The sequence below is a fragment of the Impatiens glandulifera genome, chromosome 3 (genome assembly GCF_907164915.1).
Source record: "Impatiens glandulifera chromosome 3, dImpGla2.1, whole genome shotgun sequence".
Taxonomy (NCBI): Eukaryota; Viridiplantae; Streptophyta; class Magnoliopsida; order Ericales; family Balsaminaceae; genus Impatiens; species Impatiens glandulifera.
The window spans coordinates 21,501,658-21,520,145 of NC_061864.1; the positions used below are offsets into that span (position 1 = coordinate 21,501,658).

The window sequence follows — 18,488 nt, forward strand, 5'->3', positions numbered from 1 at the left end:
GTTGGTTAGTTGTTATTGCAAATTTTCATTGACATTAGTCCATGGGGCTTTAGTTCATGATTTGATTGAGTGACACTAATTTTCATGAGAAGGTTGAGCCTACACAATTACTTATTATCGATATTAATTTTCTAGTGAATTGTCTTGGATATGGAGAAACACTAACATTTGGATTTAATAATGTCGATACTTAAACAAATTCGATGATTCAAAGGTTGAAATGAACACCCTAACATGGTGATCATTTCGTCTACCATCATAGGCGCAATGATGCACTTATTGGATGAGAACGGTTGCTTGAATTCGATCTACTTAATCATCCAACTGACCTTGGTTGGCTATAAATAGCCCTCCTCAGATAAAACGAAACCAAGGATCATAATCCAAATTTCACATAATCCATCATTGAAATTTTCGAAAATTTTGTGTAAGGATTTAAGGTTCATTTTTAGATTATCCTAAAACTTTATAAAGAGTTCAGGGGTGTTCTTAAACTCACAGTAAATTTTAATTCGCGTAGTAATTTGAATTATATATTCAAATTGAAATTTTGACTAGTTTGAACACTACTTAATTATCTTTATTCTTGATTTAAATTCAATTCTAAGGTCATTTCAAAACTTTCTACTGAATTCAATTCGAACGAATTAAGCTTAAATGAAAACACCCAAATTTGATTTTGAAAATTTTAAAATTGAGTTTTTTTTCTTGAGCTCTACCTCAATAATTACGATTTGAATTTTTTAATATCTTTTGAAAGATGTGAATAGTTTTGGATTAATACCATTCAGTTTTAAGTATGTTTGATTAAAAACCAAAAATCTCAAAAATTACCATTCTTGAATTGGTTCAAACTGATAGCCAGTGTTCGTTTGATTCTATTTATCCTAACATATATAAGGATGTTATTGGTCTTATGTTGATTAAATTTTAAAAATCAAAATTCCATTTTTTCCCAAAATTTTTGGATCAATTTGAACATCGTCCCGATTGATTGATACATCACGATGATGTTAAAAATGATTATTGGGATGAAATGAAGCTTCTCATGCCTTTAGATCGAATGATGAAGCTCTAATTGAAATCCCAAAACATGTTGTTAGTGTTCTTGGCATTCGACCGAGGATTTTGTCTTGGCATGATTTTCGACAGAAAAAACCATCATCCACTACACCCGGCTAAGAAATCCTAGCATCCGATCGAGGATTCTCGCTTTGGCCTGATTTTCGACTAAGAAAATCCACTAACGCTTATTTTCCAACCGAGAATTCATCTTGGGCTAACTTTCGACAGAAATGGTTTTCAATCAAAGATCACCGAGCACAATAAAAGCTTGTTTTAAATATATTTTTATAAAAAATTATTTTGATAAATGCTTGTTTGAATTTATTTTTAAATTTTAACATCTTAAGCTGATATTTTTCATATATCTTTCTTTAAAATTCTCGACATCAATCGAAAATACAATCATTTAAATATTATTTTATAATTTAAAATGCAAGAAAAAACCCACACATATCTAGAACTTGGAAAATAATTGGTTAAATAAAACGTAATAAAACCAAACTTTTATACAAATAGTAAAAATTTATAAATTATAGTCCATTTTTTAACGATATATATAACGTTAAAACTCTTTCCTAAGTATCACAAAATATGAAACTCAATATAATCTTTCATTAAAATATACGTATATAAATACTTTATTAGTTTTAAATTAAAAATCAATTCTCACTCTTTATTCAAATAAATAATCTTTTTTAAATTAATTATATCTAATTAATTTACAACAAAAATTCTTTTAATCAAATTATAATTTAACTATTTTTAAATTTAAAATATTATTTAAATTTGAATTAATGAATTATTATTATAATTAATTTTAAAACATCAAATATACATTTTTTATAAAAAAAAAATGACAAACAAATCTACGTTGAAAATTTTCAAATTTTGAACTTTTTCCATGATAAGGATTTACTGGTATTACACCTATTTTTTAGGTAAAATATGAAATATTTTATAATTTTTTTATTATATATATAAATTAAAATTTTGAGAAATATATTTGTTATTATAGAGTATTATATATATAATTATGAGAGAGTGAATATTTATTATATATATATTGATATTATAAAAAATGATATATAATAAAATTAATTAAAAGAGTTATTTGTTTTTAATTTTTTTTATTTTTTTTAATAATTATGGATAGAAATATAATGTTTATTTATTATATATGTAATATAAGTATATTATATTTCAATAAATATATTATTAAAATTAATAAAAAGAATTTTTGTTAATTTGAGATATATCTTTCTCCACTATAGTATTTATGTTTACTTTATATATATATATATAATGATTTATTTTTTTAGCTTATTTTAAATTTATTTTATATAAGTATTAAAAATAATTATTAAATGTTTTTGAAAGATATACCTTTTAATCTTGTGTTTATCTGTCTATTACTTTATTAGTTAAAGATGTGTATTATTTATTAACCAAATCAGTAAATATTATAACGCAAATAAAAATAATAAGTAAATATTATAATTTTTTAGTTATTTGTAGTTTTTTATGGATAATATTTTCTTTATCATCGTATATTAATAATCCACTATTAAAAATATTATATATATGTATATTATCTTTTTATTTTATTTTTTTCCTAATATATATATATATATATATATATATATATATATATATATATATATATATATATATATATTATCTTTTTATTACTTACTTTTATTATAAATAAAAATTTATGTAATATATAATAAATAAATTATTTATTAACTCATCATGCATATAAAATATATAACTTATCTTCTCATTTATATTTATATATATATATATATATAATTAACAAAAATACATATATTATTTTGTTTATTTATTTATTTCTATTTCTATTTATATAATAATTTCAAGATATTTAATAATTATGTTTAATATATTTTATAAACAAAATCTCATATAAAATTTATATATATATATAAATATATATAAATTAATGAAAAGAAAATTTATAAAATTTATTTTTTTAATTAAAAAATTAAGAATATATATATTTATATTATATAAAATGATATATTGAGAAATAAATAAAAATTTAATTTTTTTATATATTCTTATAATTATTACTAGAAATATAATTATTTTTTTTATTATAATGTAATATAAATATATGTTTTATATATCAATAAATATATTATTTTAAAAAATAATTTATATTTTTTATCATCACCTATTAATTATAAATAATTACAAATATTACATTTGTTTTAAATTTATTGTCAATACTCTTATTTTATTTTTAATGTAAACTTATTTATCTAAAAATAAATTTTATAAAATATTTATTTTCTTTATATAAAAATTATAAATAAGTGTGAATAAAATTTATTTATCTCTTTAATATTATTTTTATTTATATATATATTTATTAATAATAATAATTTTAAGAAATATAATATATAATTTATAATTTTGTTTTCTATATTGATTATGAAAATTAAAAATAAGTATAAATTAAATTTATTTATCCTTTTATTTAATAAAGAACGTGTAGTATATTTTTATTATGAAAAATGTTCAATTCAATTAAATACATTTAAGATTAACTTTCTTAAACTTACCATAATTAAAAAACGATAAAAAGGTACAAAATTGGATTGGAATCTCATTATAATTGTCATGGTTTAAATGGATAATGGTAAAAAATCCAAAATATAATAGTAGGTTATTAAGTTATGGTTTTATATTTTGGAAAAATTCACATTTTACATAAAAATAAAAAAAAAAATAATAAAAATAAAAAAAAAATTAAAGTTGTCAAACGCGTAGATAAAAGTCAAACGTATGACTTTTTTGCTAGGAAACAAATGTTCTATCATTGAACTACATGCACTCTTTTATGATAAAGAAATCTAATACACTGATATCTAAAATAGATAACATCTAAAATATTATTTTTAGGAAAAAACGTTCTTCAGTAAACTACATTTATGGTTAACTTTGTTATACTTATAATAATTAATACAGTAAAAGGTTTAAAATTGGATTTGATTCTCATTATAATTGACATGGTTTAAGTGGATAGTATGGATTGTAAAAATAATGGTAAGTTATGGTTTTATATTTTGAAAAAATTCACATTTTACTTTAAAAAATTAAAGTTGTCAAACGTGCCAGATAGAGGTCAAATTTATAACTTTCTGCTTAGGAAACAGACGCTCTATCCACTGAGCTACAGCCTACAAACGCTTAATGATGATAAATAAACAAACGCTTAGTGATGATAAATAAATCTAATACACTTAATATAGACATCTAAAATATTATTTTTAAGAAAAAACGTTAAATTTAATTAACTACATATAGGGTTAACTTTGTTATAATTACCATAATTAAAAAAACGGTAAAAAGTCCAAAATAGTTGTCAAACGCGCCAGATAGGGGTCGAACCTATGACTTTCTGCTTAGGAAACAGACGCTCTATCCACTGAGCTACAGGCGCTTAATGATGGTAAAGAAATCTAATACATTTAATATAGATAACATATAAAATATTATTTTTAAAAAAATACAGCTAAATTCAATTAACTACATCTAAGGTTAACTTTGTTACACTTACAATAATTAATAAAATGGCAAAAGGTCCAAAATTGGATTGGATTCTGTTAGGGTCTCCAAATTAATGCATCGTCCTAGAATAATTTCAGCACCCTTTCTCGGTCATATTGTGCATATGGGTCAGTTTATGTTTTTGTTTAATAATTTTATTTTTTTTTCCTTTATGTTTTTCAAACCGAATTCTGTTATTTCTAAAAGTTGTTGTAACAAATTTGTAACTGACTACTCTTGGGTAATTCAGCCGCTATAAATGCTGATGCCCACCCCACTTTTGGGGGATGAATGAAAGCTTTCTGAAAGTTCTTACTCTTAATTATCTTCTCGGTCTTGAACCTCTATCTTGGACTACTATGTGTATTCTAGTAGTATTCTCTTCTCATCTTTGTTTCTTCTCTTTTAACTTCGAATTCTCTTCTCATATTATTTCCGCTGCGCTTGATTATAGAATTCCACACTCGGTCCCAACAATCAAGAACTCGATTCTTGATATCAAGAACGCAGAAAACTAAGTTATAATTTCAAGCTTAACAGATTCTCATTACAATTGACATGGTTTAAGTGAAATGTATGGATTATAAAAATAATGATAAGCTATGCTTTTATATTTTACTTAAAAATTCATAATTTACTTTAAAAAAAAAAACAAAGTAGTCAAATGCACTAGAGCTAGATAGGGGTCGAAGTAATGACTTTCTGCTTAAGAAACATACATTTTATTAACTGAGTTACAAATGTGATGGTAAAAAAATCTAATACACATAATATAGATAACATCTAAAATATTATTTTTAGGAAAAAAAAAATGCTAAATTCAGTTAACTACGATTAATTTTGTTACACTTACAATAATTTTAAAAAAAACTAAAAAAAATCAAAGTTGGATTGGATTCTTATTATAATTGACATGGTTTAAGCGGATAACATTGATGATAAGAAGAATGGTAAGCTAGTATTTTGTATTTTGGAAAAATTATACTTTACTTCACACACAAAAAAAAAAAAAAAAAAAAAAAATACAAATAATCAAAGTTGTCAAACCTGGTAGGGTTTAAGTATTAAGAAATCTAATGCACACTATGAGTGAATTAGGAAAGATGTAGGGATAAAAAAAGTTATAAAAATATATAAATATAAAATTTTAAATTATAATTAAATTAACTTATTTATTATATATATATATATATATATATATATATATATATATATATAAATGTGTAAAAATATAAGAATGTATAAATTATTTATTCTATAATTATATATAAAATTACTTATTTAAAATATTTTTTTATATATTTTACATTATATAATATAATATATTTTTTTATATTAGCATATAAACGAGTATTAATTTATAATGTTTTCATTTTACTAATATATTTAAAAATAAATGTATACATATTATTTTTTTATTAAAATTATTTTATTTATATTTTTATATAAATATTTTTTCTTTTTTGTCAAATTATGTAGGTACTGTATAAAGGGTATAAAGGTGATGTATATATTCTTTCTCATTTATTTAAATATTTTAAAATTATTTCATATAATTGAATTTTTTAAATAGATATAATATAATATTTTAAATAAAAACCCAAATAATTAATAGATTAAACTTTGTTTTAGCACTTTTATAATATTTTTTTATTTATTATAAATGTGTCTTTTCAATTGTGCAACATGTACAATACTACTTATTGAAAGCACATTTCTTTTTAACTAAATAATAGTCTAAGTGTTTATTAATAATTTTGAGATTAAGTTTTTCTATCACGATATAGATATCTCTTTGTTATTTTTATTTTAAATATGTTTTTGATATAATTATTATAATATATTATTAATCATTGTTACTTTAAAGTTCTATTTTTTTTAGTTTTATTTAAACATTACATTTTAAATATTTGAATGGTTTCAAAGATGTTGAATTAGTTAACTGAGTTGAAATCAATTTAATAAAAAGAGAATGTAATAAATTCGATTCAATATTAAGTTTGTTTTCAATAGTTTTGGTTCTAAACGGATAGATTGATTTAAGATAAAAGCAAAGCAAAACAAAAATATAAAAATAAAGAAATTCAAATTATCTCTATGAGGTCTACTGTCTCCCATCAAATAGTGTTATTTGTTTTTGGTCTGAATTTATACTTAAATTGACGAATCAAAACGGTGTTTTGTCTGTTTAATAATGATAAAAGATATATATTAAGATTTTCCATTACTTGTGAAAAAGAGTAAGAAATTGTCTATAAATTAATAAATAAATATTAAAACAATGAAATAGTTTATATCAACAATTTGAACAAAGTTAAGGCATAAATGAATAAAATTAAAAAGTATAAGGATTGAAATAATTTTCCTCCGCGCCTATGCCACGGAGCCGCCATTGAATCGGTCTATTTATTCGACCCGCAATTTTCACGTCAAATGAATCGAAAATCGAACCGATTCTTGTCGTCGACAATTTCTCTTTTGCGTACGATTCCGACTTCTCTCTCTATCTCTCCGGGAAGATCGCGCCGGAAAACTCCAATCTCAGCTTATGGCTAACCAGCCAAGGTCTTCTTATCCCACCGAAGAACCCCACGACCATAATCGTCGACTATACAACCCTTATCAAGACCTAAAGGTTCCAACTCAAACCCTATACAATCTCCCTACCTCACCGGAGTTCCTCTTCCAGGAAGAATCCATCGTTCAACGCCGATCTTGGGGTGAAAACCTCACCTACTACACAGGAATTTGTTACCTTGGCGGTGCAATCGCCGGTGCAGGCAAGGGCTTTATCGAAGGTGTTAAATCGTCGGAAGCTGGTGACTCAATGAAGCTTCGTGTGAATCGGATCCTCAATGCATCGGGTCATTCCGGTCGTACGTTAGGGAATCGAGCTGGTGTTTTAGGGTTGTTGTATGCAGGGACGGAAAGCGGTATGGTAATGCTGCGAGATACGGATGATATTGTTAATAGTATTGTGGCTGGTCTTGGAACTGGTGCTCTGTATAAGGCGGCTTCTGGTCCTAGGTCAGCGGCTGTAGCTGGGGCTATTGGTGGAGTTGCTGTGGGTTTGGCTGTGACTGGGAAGCAGATGCTGAAGAGATATGTGCCGATCTGAGGATTTACAATACATTGGTTTGTGGCCCTTTTGCCCTAAACCTTCTTATTTATTCAGAAAATTTTGGAACATAATTCATATATACTCTCATTTTAGTTCTGCTGTGTTATGACAGTTCTTATAATTGTTGGGCATGAGGATTCTTGCTCCTTAGTATGTTGTATTCCATTGTTCTGTATCCATTGCTGAAGAAATTGTGTCAAATGAATAATTGGTCTTCACATAAATCCAGATATGTTCTAGATTCAATGAAGGTGTTCTTAATTCCATCTATCTTTGGTTTTACATTCATATGTTTGTTTCTTCTATATTCTTAGAATTCTATTCTCAAATTTTTGAACCATCTAAGAATTCATCCATCTTTATCCATTTATCTTTGGAACTTGATGTTGAATCGGAGATATTGATAGGAGTCAAGTTCTTGAATTGAAGTCACCATGATCTTGAGAAGTAACTTTCATTAATATCCTCTTCATCCATTTATCATGATCTTCCATGCTCCATTTGTTTCATAAAGCTTATCTTTAATTGTTAATTGAAATTGATCTATTTTGGCTATCTATCTCTCAAGTCTTTCTAGTTGAATCACCATCAATAGAAGTTATTGCTTAAATGTAATTTAGGCTACTTTCTCATTGTTACTTATCGCATAAGTAACAAAGACTGCCCATTTGTAAATTCTTATTGTCTTCGGTTTCAAATACAAAAAAAACAACTAAGTCTATGATCATTGTTTCCAAGCGTGTTGTATTTGAAAATGTATTATAGGTATAGAAACATAACCCGATAAGTGTTTTCAAATGGGGTTCTCTCTTCTGTGTTGTGTCTTCTTTATCTTTCTTTTTTCTATGTTTCTTTTTTGTATTGTGAAGTTCATCTATGGTGGATTTTAAATAGAAACTATCATTGAAATTATGGTGGTTAAAAAGACAGGAGATGCATTGCTATTTTTGGCTCAAAAGGGTCCAAATGAAGTTGCCTTGGTATTTTGATTAATCTTGACATCATAGTATACACATGAAATGTGGATTCATAATTTGGTATATGTTGATAGGTATTATATATTTTAGCAGTTAAAGTTTAAATCTTTATAACCTTTCATCTGATAAATGAGGGATCTTGAACATTTTTAGGTGGTCTTGGATTCATTTGAGGTAGAGAAGTGCAATTAAACTTTATATTTGTGATGTTTTATGCTTTTGTGTTTAGGACTTTACCAAATGTACATTACAAAATGATATTTTTGGTTCATGAATATGTCGTTACATTATATTTATTGAATCACAACAATGTGAAATTGTATTTCCTTTGTGCAAAACAAAACACTACAAATGGAGTTATGGCTCAATGTTCAAAATTCATCACATTATGAGAACAAAAAAGAGTATAAGAAGAGGATAAAAAAAGAACAAACTTCTGCAAACTTTCTATTAAGGAACAGAGATCTCAATACATTTCGGTGGAATTTAAAATCTTGGCGAATTTACAAATAAATGACATACCGAATGACTCAACTTATAAATATATAATGGTGCAAAAGATTCATGTTCGAAAAATTATGAAATTTTAACATTTATTATTATATTTTAAATAAAAATAGGTTGAAAAATGTTATTAAATTTAAATATTAGTACCTATCAAATTAAAGAAACCAACATATAGGTATGGAACAAATTCTATTTTGAGAAAGTTAAAAAATAGATTCTCAACCATTTTTTAGAATAAGATATTGATTTTTTATGCACTCGTTCCTTTAAATCTAAAGTGTTTCATTTTTTTTAAATGAAGAATTTGAGGGCTATTCAATCCTAACAAAATATTAACATGCTAATTTTAATTTAAAATCATTATAAAATATCATAAAATAAAATATCAAATAATAATCTAAAGGAAATATCAAGATTTATTAATAAATATTTTCAACTTAATATTTAATAACAATAAATATAAAGATAGTTTTACATCTATAAATGACTCAACATGGGCGGTTTCATTTCAAATCATAGTCTATAATTAAATGTTCTTATTGACTATACATTAGAAATCAGACAATTTAATATGGATTAATCACTTTATTAGATATTCAAACATATATTTACACATTCAATTTTAAATTTATAATTTGATATCAAACTATGTAACATCAGATAAAAAAAAACATTTCAAAAATCAATTTATATTAGCACAGTTTAAAACTATCATAAAAATGAACCCTACAGCACAAAATGAATATTTACATCTAACTATATATCCATACGAATGATATATTTCAAAAGGTTAATAAAACTGAAACATAATATAAGCAAAATGTGAAATTTGTGCTGTAAAACCAAAAACATTGATACTGTAAATTCTCATTATACCTTCAAGAAACCTTTTAATTGAAAGTGCAATTTACATTTTGTGTTACCCATGTTCATGTTCATATGAGAAAGAGATCTCTACTTACTTCCTTTCAGTGTTCAAATGCAGGTTCTCCATGCCTTTGAGAGTAGACACAAAGTTCTTTATGTTTGAGCTGCTGTTTCTACCTGAAGGAGGGCGTCTTTGATCGGTTGATGCAAAAACAGGCGAACTTCTATCAGTAGTAACACGGGAGATTCTCTGCAAATCACTTGTGCTTTCATATCTGCCATGGAAATGAGCAGTGTCACCTTCAATCCCAGGATCACGGCTACTGGACACAGCAGGTCGCCTCGAAGATCCTCGCGATCTCAGCATATCAGATCCAGATAACTGACAGACAGCAAAAAAGTTCAGATATTTAGATAAAACTGTAAATTAAGTGATGTTGAGTTAATTAAATGATGAATAACCACATGAAAATATCTGGATTGTAAGTATGCTAGAAGGTACACTGGAAGACTATTTTACCCTAAGACGGTTTTACTAGATTAACGAATTAAGGCATTCATAGCTTACCGAATTAATCTAGATTTTTTAGCTTAACTTGGGGTGTCTGTTAAACTGAAAATTAAGGGTTGAATATCATGTCTAAAAAATAAATGTTTAAATATACTAAATGAAAATATCTGCATTTGAAGTATTTGGTAGTTATAAAGTGTTAAAATTATAGTGACGGAATTTAATAAATTTTCATAAAGGGTTAAAATTGTCTTTTGTATGCTCATACTAAACTACCAAGTTAAGTTATTCATAGCTTAAGAGTTTTAGCTTAATTTGAGCTAAATCTAAAGAATTAAATGGTTTTATGCAACACTTATCAAATAGACTTATTTCAAATAAATAAGTAATTTTTCAGATTTGTGATAAGTTGGTTATCAAACAATCTTGTATGAAACACGGCTTTCATAATAATAAATATTTGCTAATTACAGATTCATCAAACCAAACTCATCATTTTAGCCCTTTACTTAAGCCGTGATATTAATAACAGGACTCACAAATTAAAGGGCAACAAGAATTACCATAGTGTCCTTGGTTGTGGGAGAATCATCAACAGGAGTCTTGTGATGTTTTGTTATTCCTCCACCATTTAGGGGTAATCCAGAACTTTTACCACGTGATGGATTTACCCCAGACCGTCCTGCAACCTTTATATCCTGACCACCTGTAAAAATCCAATTCATCTTTATTGAATGAAAAATATTTAAAATGGGGATCAAAAGAAAGTTATTTTGAATGATACAAATGTTCAAAATAAAATACTTTCAAGCTCCAACAAAAACCACAGCAACTTATTAACTTATCTATCAATCTATACAATTGTAGATAACGGGCTGTTTTGGTATGTTGTTTTTTATTATGATCCAAAAAATTCTAAATTTGTTACATTTGTCAAAAATCATAATGATTTAGGATTAACAATCAAAAAATAATCTATACCAAATAAATAGAAATTACAATACTAATCTTTATACCAAATGAAGCAAAAAAAAAACACATTATAATTTGGATAATGATCTAGAAAAATCGCTTTCAATTTTAACGTTAACGATTTTCAAATAAGATCATTTTGACAAAGATTGTGATAAAATAGAGAACAGAAAGTAATGCCATATAGTCAAGAAAAAAAATACCTCCTAACTGACTATCAATGTTGGCAACCACATTTTGCATCACTGAACTCGGTCCAGGTTCCTGTAAAATTCGAGCAGTTATCAAATTGGAAATGTTGAACTTTTAGTTTTGCCTTGACTATTGTTTACAACATCATAAGCTTCCAAGCAGCCAAAAGATTGGATTTGCTGATAAAGACAAAGCAGAAGCTCAATTAGATAAAACTTACAAGGCCACGAGGAAGATTCCTAAGATGTGGTTGTTGATACTTCAAGATAGTCCAGTCAAATACATAATCAAACTGGAACCCTAAGTCCATGGAAGAGAAATGACCAAATCAGCCAATCCTACCCATATCTCCTTATTAGTATAGAATCAATCTCATGAAATCGAAAGGACAGATCCAAACCTTCACGAATAAAAAGGTCACGGAAGATTCTTTTCATATAAGCATAGTCTGGAGGATCGTCAAATCGTAAAGAACGACAATAACCGAAGTAAGTTGCAAATTCGGTAGGGTAACCCCGACACAAGGCCTGAGAAAAGAAGAACAACCATCAGACACAAAATGGAAAGTAGCCAATAAGCCTCGGAAACTAGCATCTTGTCACAATTATGATCTCAAGGAAAATCGACAAAGTTATAATTAAAATCTACTCCAATGAGGTGATTCATAATAGAGTGTAGAAGCAGAGTCCAAACAACCTCACCAATTGGATGTTGTGCAAAGAATGAGGATTGAATCCGGATCAGATGTTATCCACAACGCATGTTAGATATAGTTGTTTAGTGTAGTTTATCTTCAATATTGTGTTGGTAGAGTTATCTTCAATAAAATGACTAATAACTTAGAATTTCATAGCAACTATTGTTCTATCTTAAATATATGTCCATCAGACCTTCTGAGCACAATTATAGTAGGAGACATGTTCAACTGATGTGAAGTAATTATAAATAAATAATTAGAATTAATAAATTAATTGAAATAAATCTCATCAAATTTCATTGATAATCAAAAGTCATTTTAAATAAATGATATAGATAGAAATAAATGACAAAGGTGAAAAAATCTTTGACATAACTTTGGTAAAACAATGTATAAATAAAGTAAATATAAATAGAAGTTCTGAGATATTCAAGACAGAACAATTAGTTGCTATGAAATTCTAAATTATTAGCCTTTACTTATGATGAAAACTTCTGCTTTAGTAATATAAGGTTTTCCCTTTTTGCCCAAAAAAAACAGTGTTTTCTTTTGTTTGGCATGATCAAATTATTTTTTGGATCATGATCTAGGTTATAATGTGGTTTTTATGTCTTCATTTGGTATACAAATCATTTTCTAGATCACGATCCAAATTATAGTATAGTTTTGTGCTTCATGTTGTGTAGAGATTTATTTCTCAATCATAATGAGATTATTTTTTAAATTATTGTGATTTTTGGGAATGTAGATTTTTATAGATCATGTTCAACATAAACAAAATCAATACCAAAACAGCCCAATTTTTAAGGACAACACCACCAAGTAAAAAAAGTTACCTCAACAGAGGTGGAAACTTTCTTTTCACAGATCTTCTCATACTTTTGTTTCTTGGTTCCTGCTCTTAGCCCCTGCCAAGGGAGGCTACAATGTATCCAGTGAAACAAAAGTCACAAGTATCAGATATGAGGAGAAAATGAAAACAAAAAACAAGAAAGGAATATAGTGAATGAAGGCAGCGTGGCCAACCTTCCTCTTAAGAAGTACATAAGGATATATCCAAGTGATTCAAGATCATCCCTTCGGCTTTGTTCTATCCAGAATACAAACACCGGGATTAAATTATAGCCAAAATATCAACTTAGGGCGCATTTGATAATACTAAATAATAAAAGTGTTTGAATGTTTAATACGAAGTTTAAGTGCTAAATGAGTTAGGTAATTAAAAAAGAAATGTTGAATGAACCAAATAAAAATATCTAAATCTTAAGTCCTTGGTATTTAGTTTGATTTGATCAAATGTGGAGCTAATAACGGGAAGTAATTAAAGAATACCTATGTAGCACGAATACTCCAAAAAAAAAATTCCGGAGTATCGGATACGACACGGATATGGATACTATACGGCAAAACGGGTATCGAATACGGCAAAAGAAGTGTCATTCACTTTTTAAGGAGTTGACCAATCCGATACGGTTTGGATACGGCTTGGATACGTTTTTGGATACGTTTTGGGTAATTTTTAAAAAGTAAAATTTTAGGACTGAAATATTTAAAACAAAACTAACCCTAAACTAACATTTCCTCCTCTTGACTCAAGCTTCATCTTACTTTGTCTATCTTATGTGTTTCTTAGATAAACTTAAGATTCACATCAAGTTATTAACTAACTATTAATATTTTTTAATTTTTTTAATTATGATTTTATATATATATTTTTAATAATTTTTAATAATATGCGTATCCTAAACGTATCGTATCCTATATTTTTAAAATTTGCCGTATCGCCGTATCCGTATCGTATTTGATACGATACCCGTATCCGTGCAACATAGAAGAATACTTTACCCTTATAATGACGTAAGTTGATTAATCTCCTGAGTTAAAGTTGTATTTTGGATGCTCTTATTAGACCACCCAGTACTAAAGTAAGTCTGGTTTTATAGCTTTTATTTATCTTAATTTAAACTGAACATAAATAATTTTGTGATATTAAGTAACTGTTATCAAATGAGAACTTAATCATTTAGATTACATGATAAGTTGTTTTATCTAACATTGACTTAAACATGAAAAACAGAGAACAAGCACAAAATTGAAAGAAAAGCAGGGAAGACATCAGCATACCTATTCCAAGGTGTGTATTCATGCTAGCATACCTTGCTGTTCCAGTCAAATTTTTATTTTCCCTACATTTATATACAGAAAAAATTAAGGCAGATGAAGTACAGCCAGTAATAAGTACTCCCTTAGTTAAGGCTAATTGGATGACTACAGAATACAAGATATGCGAAGAAACAAGGTATAGGAATCAAACAAAGATCAGCTAAGTCCCATCAAATCAAATTATGACAAACAATGCGGGAAAAGCTGCTATTTGAGAGTGTTGGATATGTGAGATATTTTTTTGAAAAAGTGAGACTCTTTTTCATAAACCCAAGACACCGCCAAGGTCACATGCACCATGGTAGAAACTAAACCAGTACAAGTAATTATGACATGGGTAGTCATAAACAACCAACAAATTCATGTCAGCTACAAATGAAACAACAAAGTAAAAACCTCTTGAGGAGCAACAACATCAAAAAGCTCAAAATATGAAATGTTACCTGTAAGGAATATGGACATGGGTTATGGAGTCCCTATATCTCTTTGCTAAGCCGAAGTCAATCATGTACACCTGATTTGAACGTCTTCCAACGCCCATTAGAAAGTTGTCTGGCTTAAGATCTCGATGGAGAAATGATTTTGCGTGGATAAATTCAACACGATTAATCTGCAAGAACATGGTCACCAAATATAATTAACCAGAGTCTTAGTTATACAAGTATGTATAAAGATGGGCATGTATAAAAAGAAAACTTGCCATCTGATCAGCAAGCATTAGAACAGTCTTCAAGGATAATTTCCTATTGCAGAAACTAAACAAATCTTCAAGGCTAGGTCCAAGTAAATCCATCACAAGAACATTATATTCTCCTTCAAGTCCAAACCATTTCAAATTCGGAATACCAGCTGCCAGAAAATTGATCAGAACTGTATTAATGACTATAAAAAAAGGTGTCGAGACAAACAAATGAGAAAAGAGACTCATTACTTCCTCCTTGCAGTAGTCTATACAACTTTGATTCGTATGTCAGTTGAGGATGCTTTGACTTCACATTTTCCTGATATTTATAACACGGGGAATCATAAACATCAGAGAAAGCAATCTTAGCAGTGCAGATTATTAGGCTATTCATGATACTTTGGCATTCAACTTATGAAGTTTGTGATATATATTTTTGCTCTTGAAAATGAGAACTGAGCCTGTTCAGCATCTCATTAGAAAATTATGCAAGTCTTTTCATTATTAATACAAGGATTTTTCCACTTCGCAAAAAGATAAACAGATACTAAAGGTAACATTGAAGTAAACTTCCACACAACATTAAATTGTGTCGACAAGCATGATAAAGAGATACTAAGTGCGTCGACAAGCATGAACCTTCTAGTCAAATATGTTTCTTTCATTCATTTTTATCACACAGTAAGAAAGAAATAAGCCGGAAAAGGGATCTTCATAGAAGCTACAAAATACAAGCACGCCTATGATTTTTGCATTACGAGTGAACTCCACAACCCAACAGATCAATGAATATTTATACTTTTAAGTGATATTAGTGTCGTTAAGCAACCCTAATGAGGTTTATAAGCCAAATGGTTAAAATATAAATACTCACAAATAGCATATACATCTTCAGAATTTAATCAATATATCAATTGATCATCTCAATGCATAAATTCAGTAAATATATATACATAACATATCACAATAAGAATCAACCCTAATGAGGTCTATAAGACAAATTGTTATACATATATACTCACAACTAGCATATACATCTTGAGAGTTTAATCAATCTATTCATCTCAAAACCATAATTCAGTAATTACAGACGACAAATAAACAGTAAGTTGCAACACTCACTAGCTTAATAGCAACTTCATCATTCGTCTGAGAATTGATACCTGGAGAAATGACAATTATATTAAAATTAAAGAATGAAAACAGAACTTCCATTAGAGTCCAAAAGGTAAACAAATAACTAACCATGATAGATCTCTCCAAACGACCCACTTCCGATCTTGCGTCCCATACGGAACTTTTTACCAAGTAGAGGCTCCATCAATCAGCCGATATATTCAACACCAATAATAAGACGACCCTTTTGACCGAATCAACAATTCAGACAAGTATCAAATCAACAGAGAGTTGAATACAATAAGCAGATAAAGAATATGAGGGAAGTTAGGCAATAATCGGTGAAGATATTGGTAATAATGATTGGAGTTGTGTAAGGGATTAATGGAGACAAAGGTACGAACTTGGAAGTGAAATTGAGTTAATTTTTGCAGAATAATTGATGGATAGAATGGATAGGATAGTACGACAATTATATATATAAATATATATAGAGAGAGAGAGAGCTGCTCGGTGGAGAAGAAGAAGATCAATTAGCGAAATCGCGGCATCTTCCACACACCGCTCCTCGCGGTTCGATCCAATCGAAATAGGGTTTTCATGACCTAATTCAGCATTTTTTTTCCGCTTAGAAATTAAGGTAATCTAACCAAAAATAAATATATTATATTATTTTATCACATCAATCTTCAATAGCTATTTTATATATATATATATATATATATATATATATATATATATAAATTAATTTGTTATTTTGAAAGAAAAATTAAAAAATTATAATATTATAGGTTTTATTGTAATGTATCAATTTTGAAGGTATAAAAAAAAATGTAAGATATAATAACAATACCGAAATATTTATAAATTAAAATATATATAATACTTATAAGAAAATAATTAAATAAATTTGATATTAATTTAATTATAAAAATATAATTTTTTAATAATATCAAAATATAATTATACCGAAATATTGTTCGATACATGCAATATTTATTACATTAATTTTGTTTTAAGTTAATATAGGTATCAAATATATAATACCAAATAAGATAAGGTAAATGTATGAATTTTTTTTATCGAACTCAAAGTAAGATAAAAGTTAATTTTTGTATACTGAAATTTTTTGTATAACCTATGGATAAAATATTAATATTTTAATTTTACGATTTTATATTTTAAAAAACGAATTTTACGTATAATTTGTTATAGTGTTATTTATTTATTATTATTTTTAAATTAATTTTATATTTAAATATATAAATTTTTTAAATTGGTTAAATATAAAATATTATTATTTTTTAATTAATTTTATATTTAAATATATAAATTTTTAAAATTAGTTAAGTATAAAATATTTAATTATATGTATATATATAAAAATAATAATCTATAACTATTATTTTAAAATAATTTTATGAGTTTATGACTGGTGAACGATTTTACTTAAATTCTCGATTTTAATAATTTTGGTTTCGCTTCTCAAAAATAGAGCAAATAATTTTACGTAAACTCTAAATTTTAACCGTTTTAGTTTCGCTTCTATTTTGGAGAGCAAATAATCTTCGTTGGTTAAGCATATAGCCCGTAATATACTTAACCATTTAACCATACACAGAATTTATCGTATGACGAACTCGAACTCAAAACTTCAAGAAAGCGGGGATATCCACATTTAACCATATATTTTTTTAGAATTATGTAAAAAAATGAAAAAATAATTTGTATCATAATTTAAACAATTATTTAGATAATGATTCATAAAACTATACAATAATTTTTACAAAATACAAGTTTTGAAATATGTTCAATGTTTTATCCCTAAGCTTTACAAAATTATAAATTAAATTTAGAGGGAAAAACATTATTAATTTAACTTGTTTAATTATTGGTGTAATATTATTTTATAATTAATTGTTTGATAAGTTATTTATATGGTCTTTATAAATAGTACTCTTATTCATTCTCTCCACGTTATATTGTTCAATTTATCAATAAAATATTTTATATATTTTTATAAATATTTTTTTTATGATATA

The 18,488-nt window shown here is 26.7% G+C and overlaps 2 protein-coding genes and 1 non-coding gene across 3 annotated transcripts; 1 reads left to right on the forward strand and 2 right to left on the reverse strand.

The window, feature by feature from the left end:
• Nucleotides 1–4,461: 4,461 nt before the first annotated feature.
• Nucleotides 4,462–4,534, reverse strand: TRNAR-CCU. The gene has a single exon. It is a non-coding gene; the product is annotated as a tRNA-Arg (tRNA).
• A 2,536-nt stretch (nucleotides 4,535–7,070) lies between these two features.
• On the forward strand, nucleotides 7,071–8,032 carry LOC124929393 (mitochondrial import inner membrane translocase subunit TIM23-2-like). The gene has a single exon (XM_047469744.1). It carries the CDS (start codon nucleotides 7,190–7,192, stop codon nucleotides 7,757–7,759), a length of 570 nt encoding a protein of 189 aa, XP_047325700.1. The 5' UTR covers nucleotides 7,071–7,189; the 3' UTR covers nucleotides 7,760–8,032.
• Nucleotides 8,033–10,028: 1,996 nt separating this feature from the next.
• On the reverse strand, nucleotides 10,029–17,076 carry LOC124931045 (casein kinase I-like). Its single transcript, XM_047471433.1, has 13 exons — nucleotides 16,576–17,076; nucleotides 16,453–16,493; nucleotides 15,580–15,649; nucleotides 15,349–15,497; nucleotides 15,092–15,258; nucleotides 14,610–14,671; nucleotides 13,512–13,575; nucleotides 13,322–13,406; nucleotides 12,189–12,315; nucleotides 12,009–12,088; nucleotides 11,800–11,860; nucleotides 11,188–11,330; nucleotides 10,029–10,495 (listed from the first exon to the last, which is right to left on the reverse strand). Exons 1-13 carry the CDS (start codon nucleotides 16,649–16,651, stop codon nucleotides 10,205–10,207), a joined length of 1,416 nt encoding a protein of 471 aa, XP_047327389.1. The 5' UTR covers nucleotides 16,652–17,076; the 3' UTR covers nucleotides 10,029–10,204.
• Between the last annotated feature and the right edge of the window lie 1,412 nt (nucleotides 17,077–18,488).

Excerpts from the sequence above, each read along its gene's own strand:
- LOC124931045 (XM_047471433.1), bottom strand. The coding sequence starts at position 16,651 with ATGGAGCCTCTACTTGGTAAAAAGTTCCGTATGGGACGCAAGATCGGA. Across the intron at positions 16,494-16,575 it reads GTTTGGAGAGATCTATCATG|GTATCAATTCTCAGACGAAT; the intron begins GTTAGTTATTTG and ends TCATTTCTCCAG. Across the intron at positions 13,407-13,511 it reads ATGTACTTCTTAAGAGGAAG|CCTCCCTTGGCAGGGGCTAA; the intron begins GTTGGCCACGCT and ends GATACATTGTAG.
- LOC124929393 (XM_047469744.1), top strand. The coding sequence starts at position 7,190 with ATGGCTAACCAGCCAAGGTCTTCTTATCCCACCGAAGAACCCCACGAC.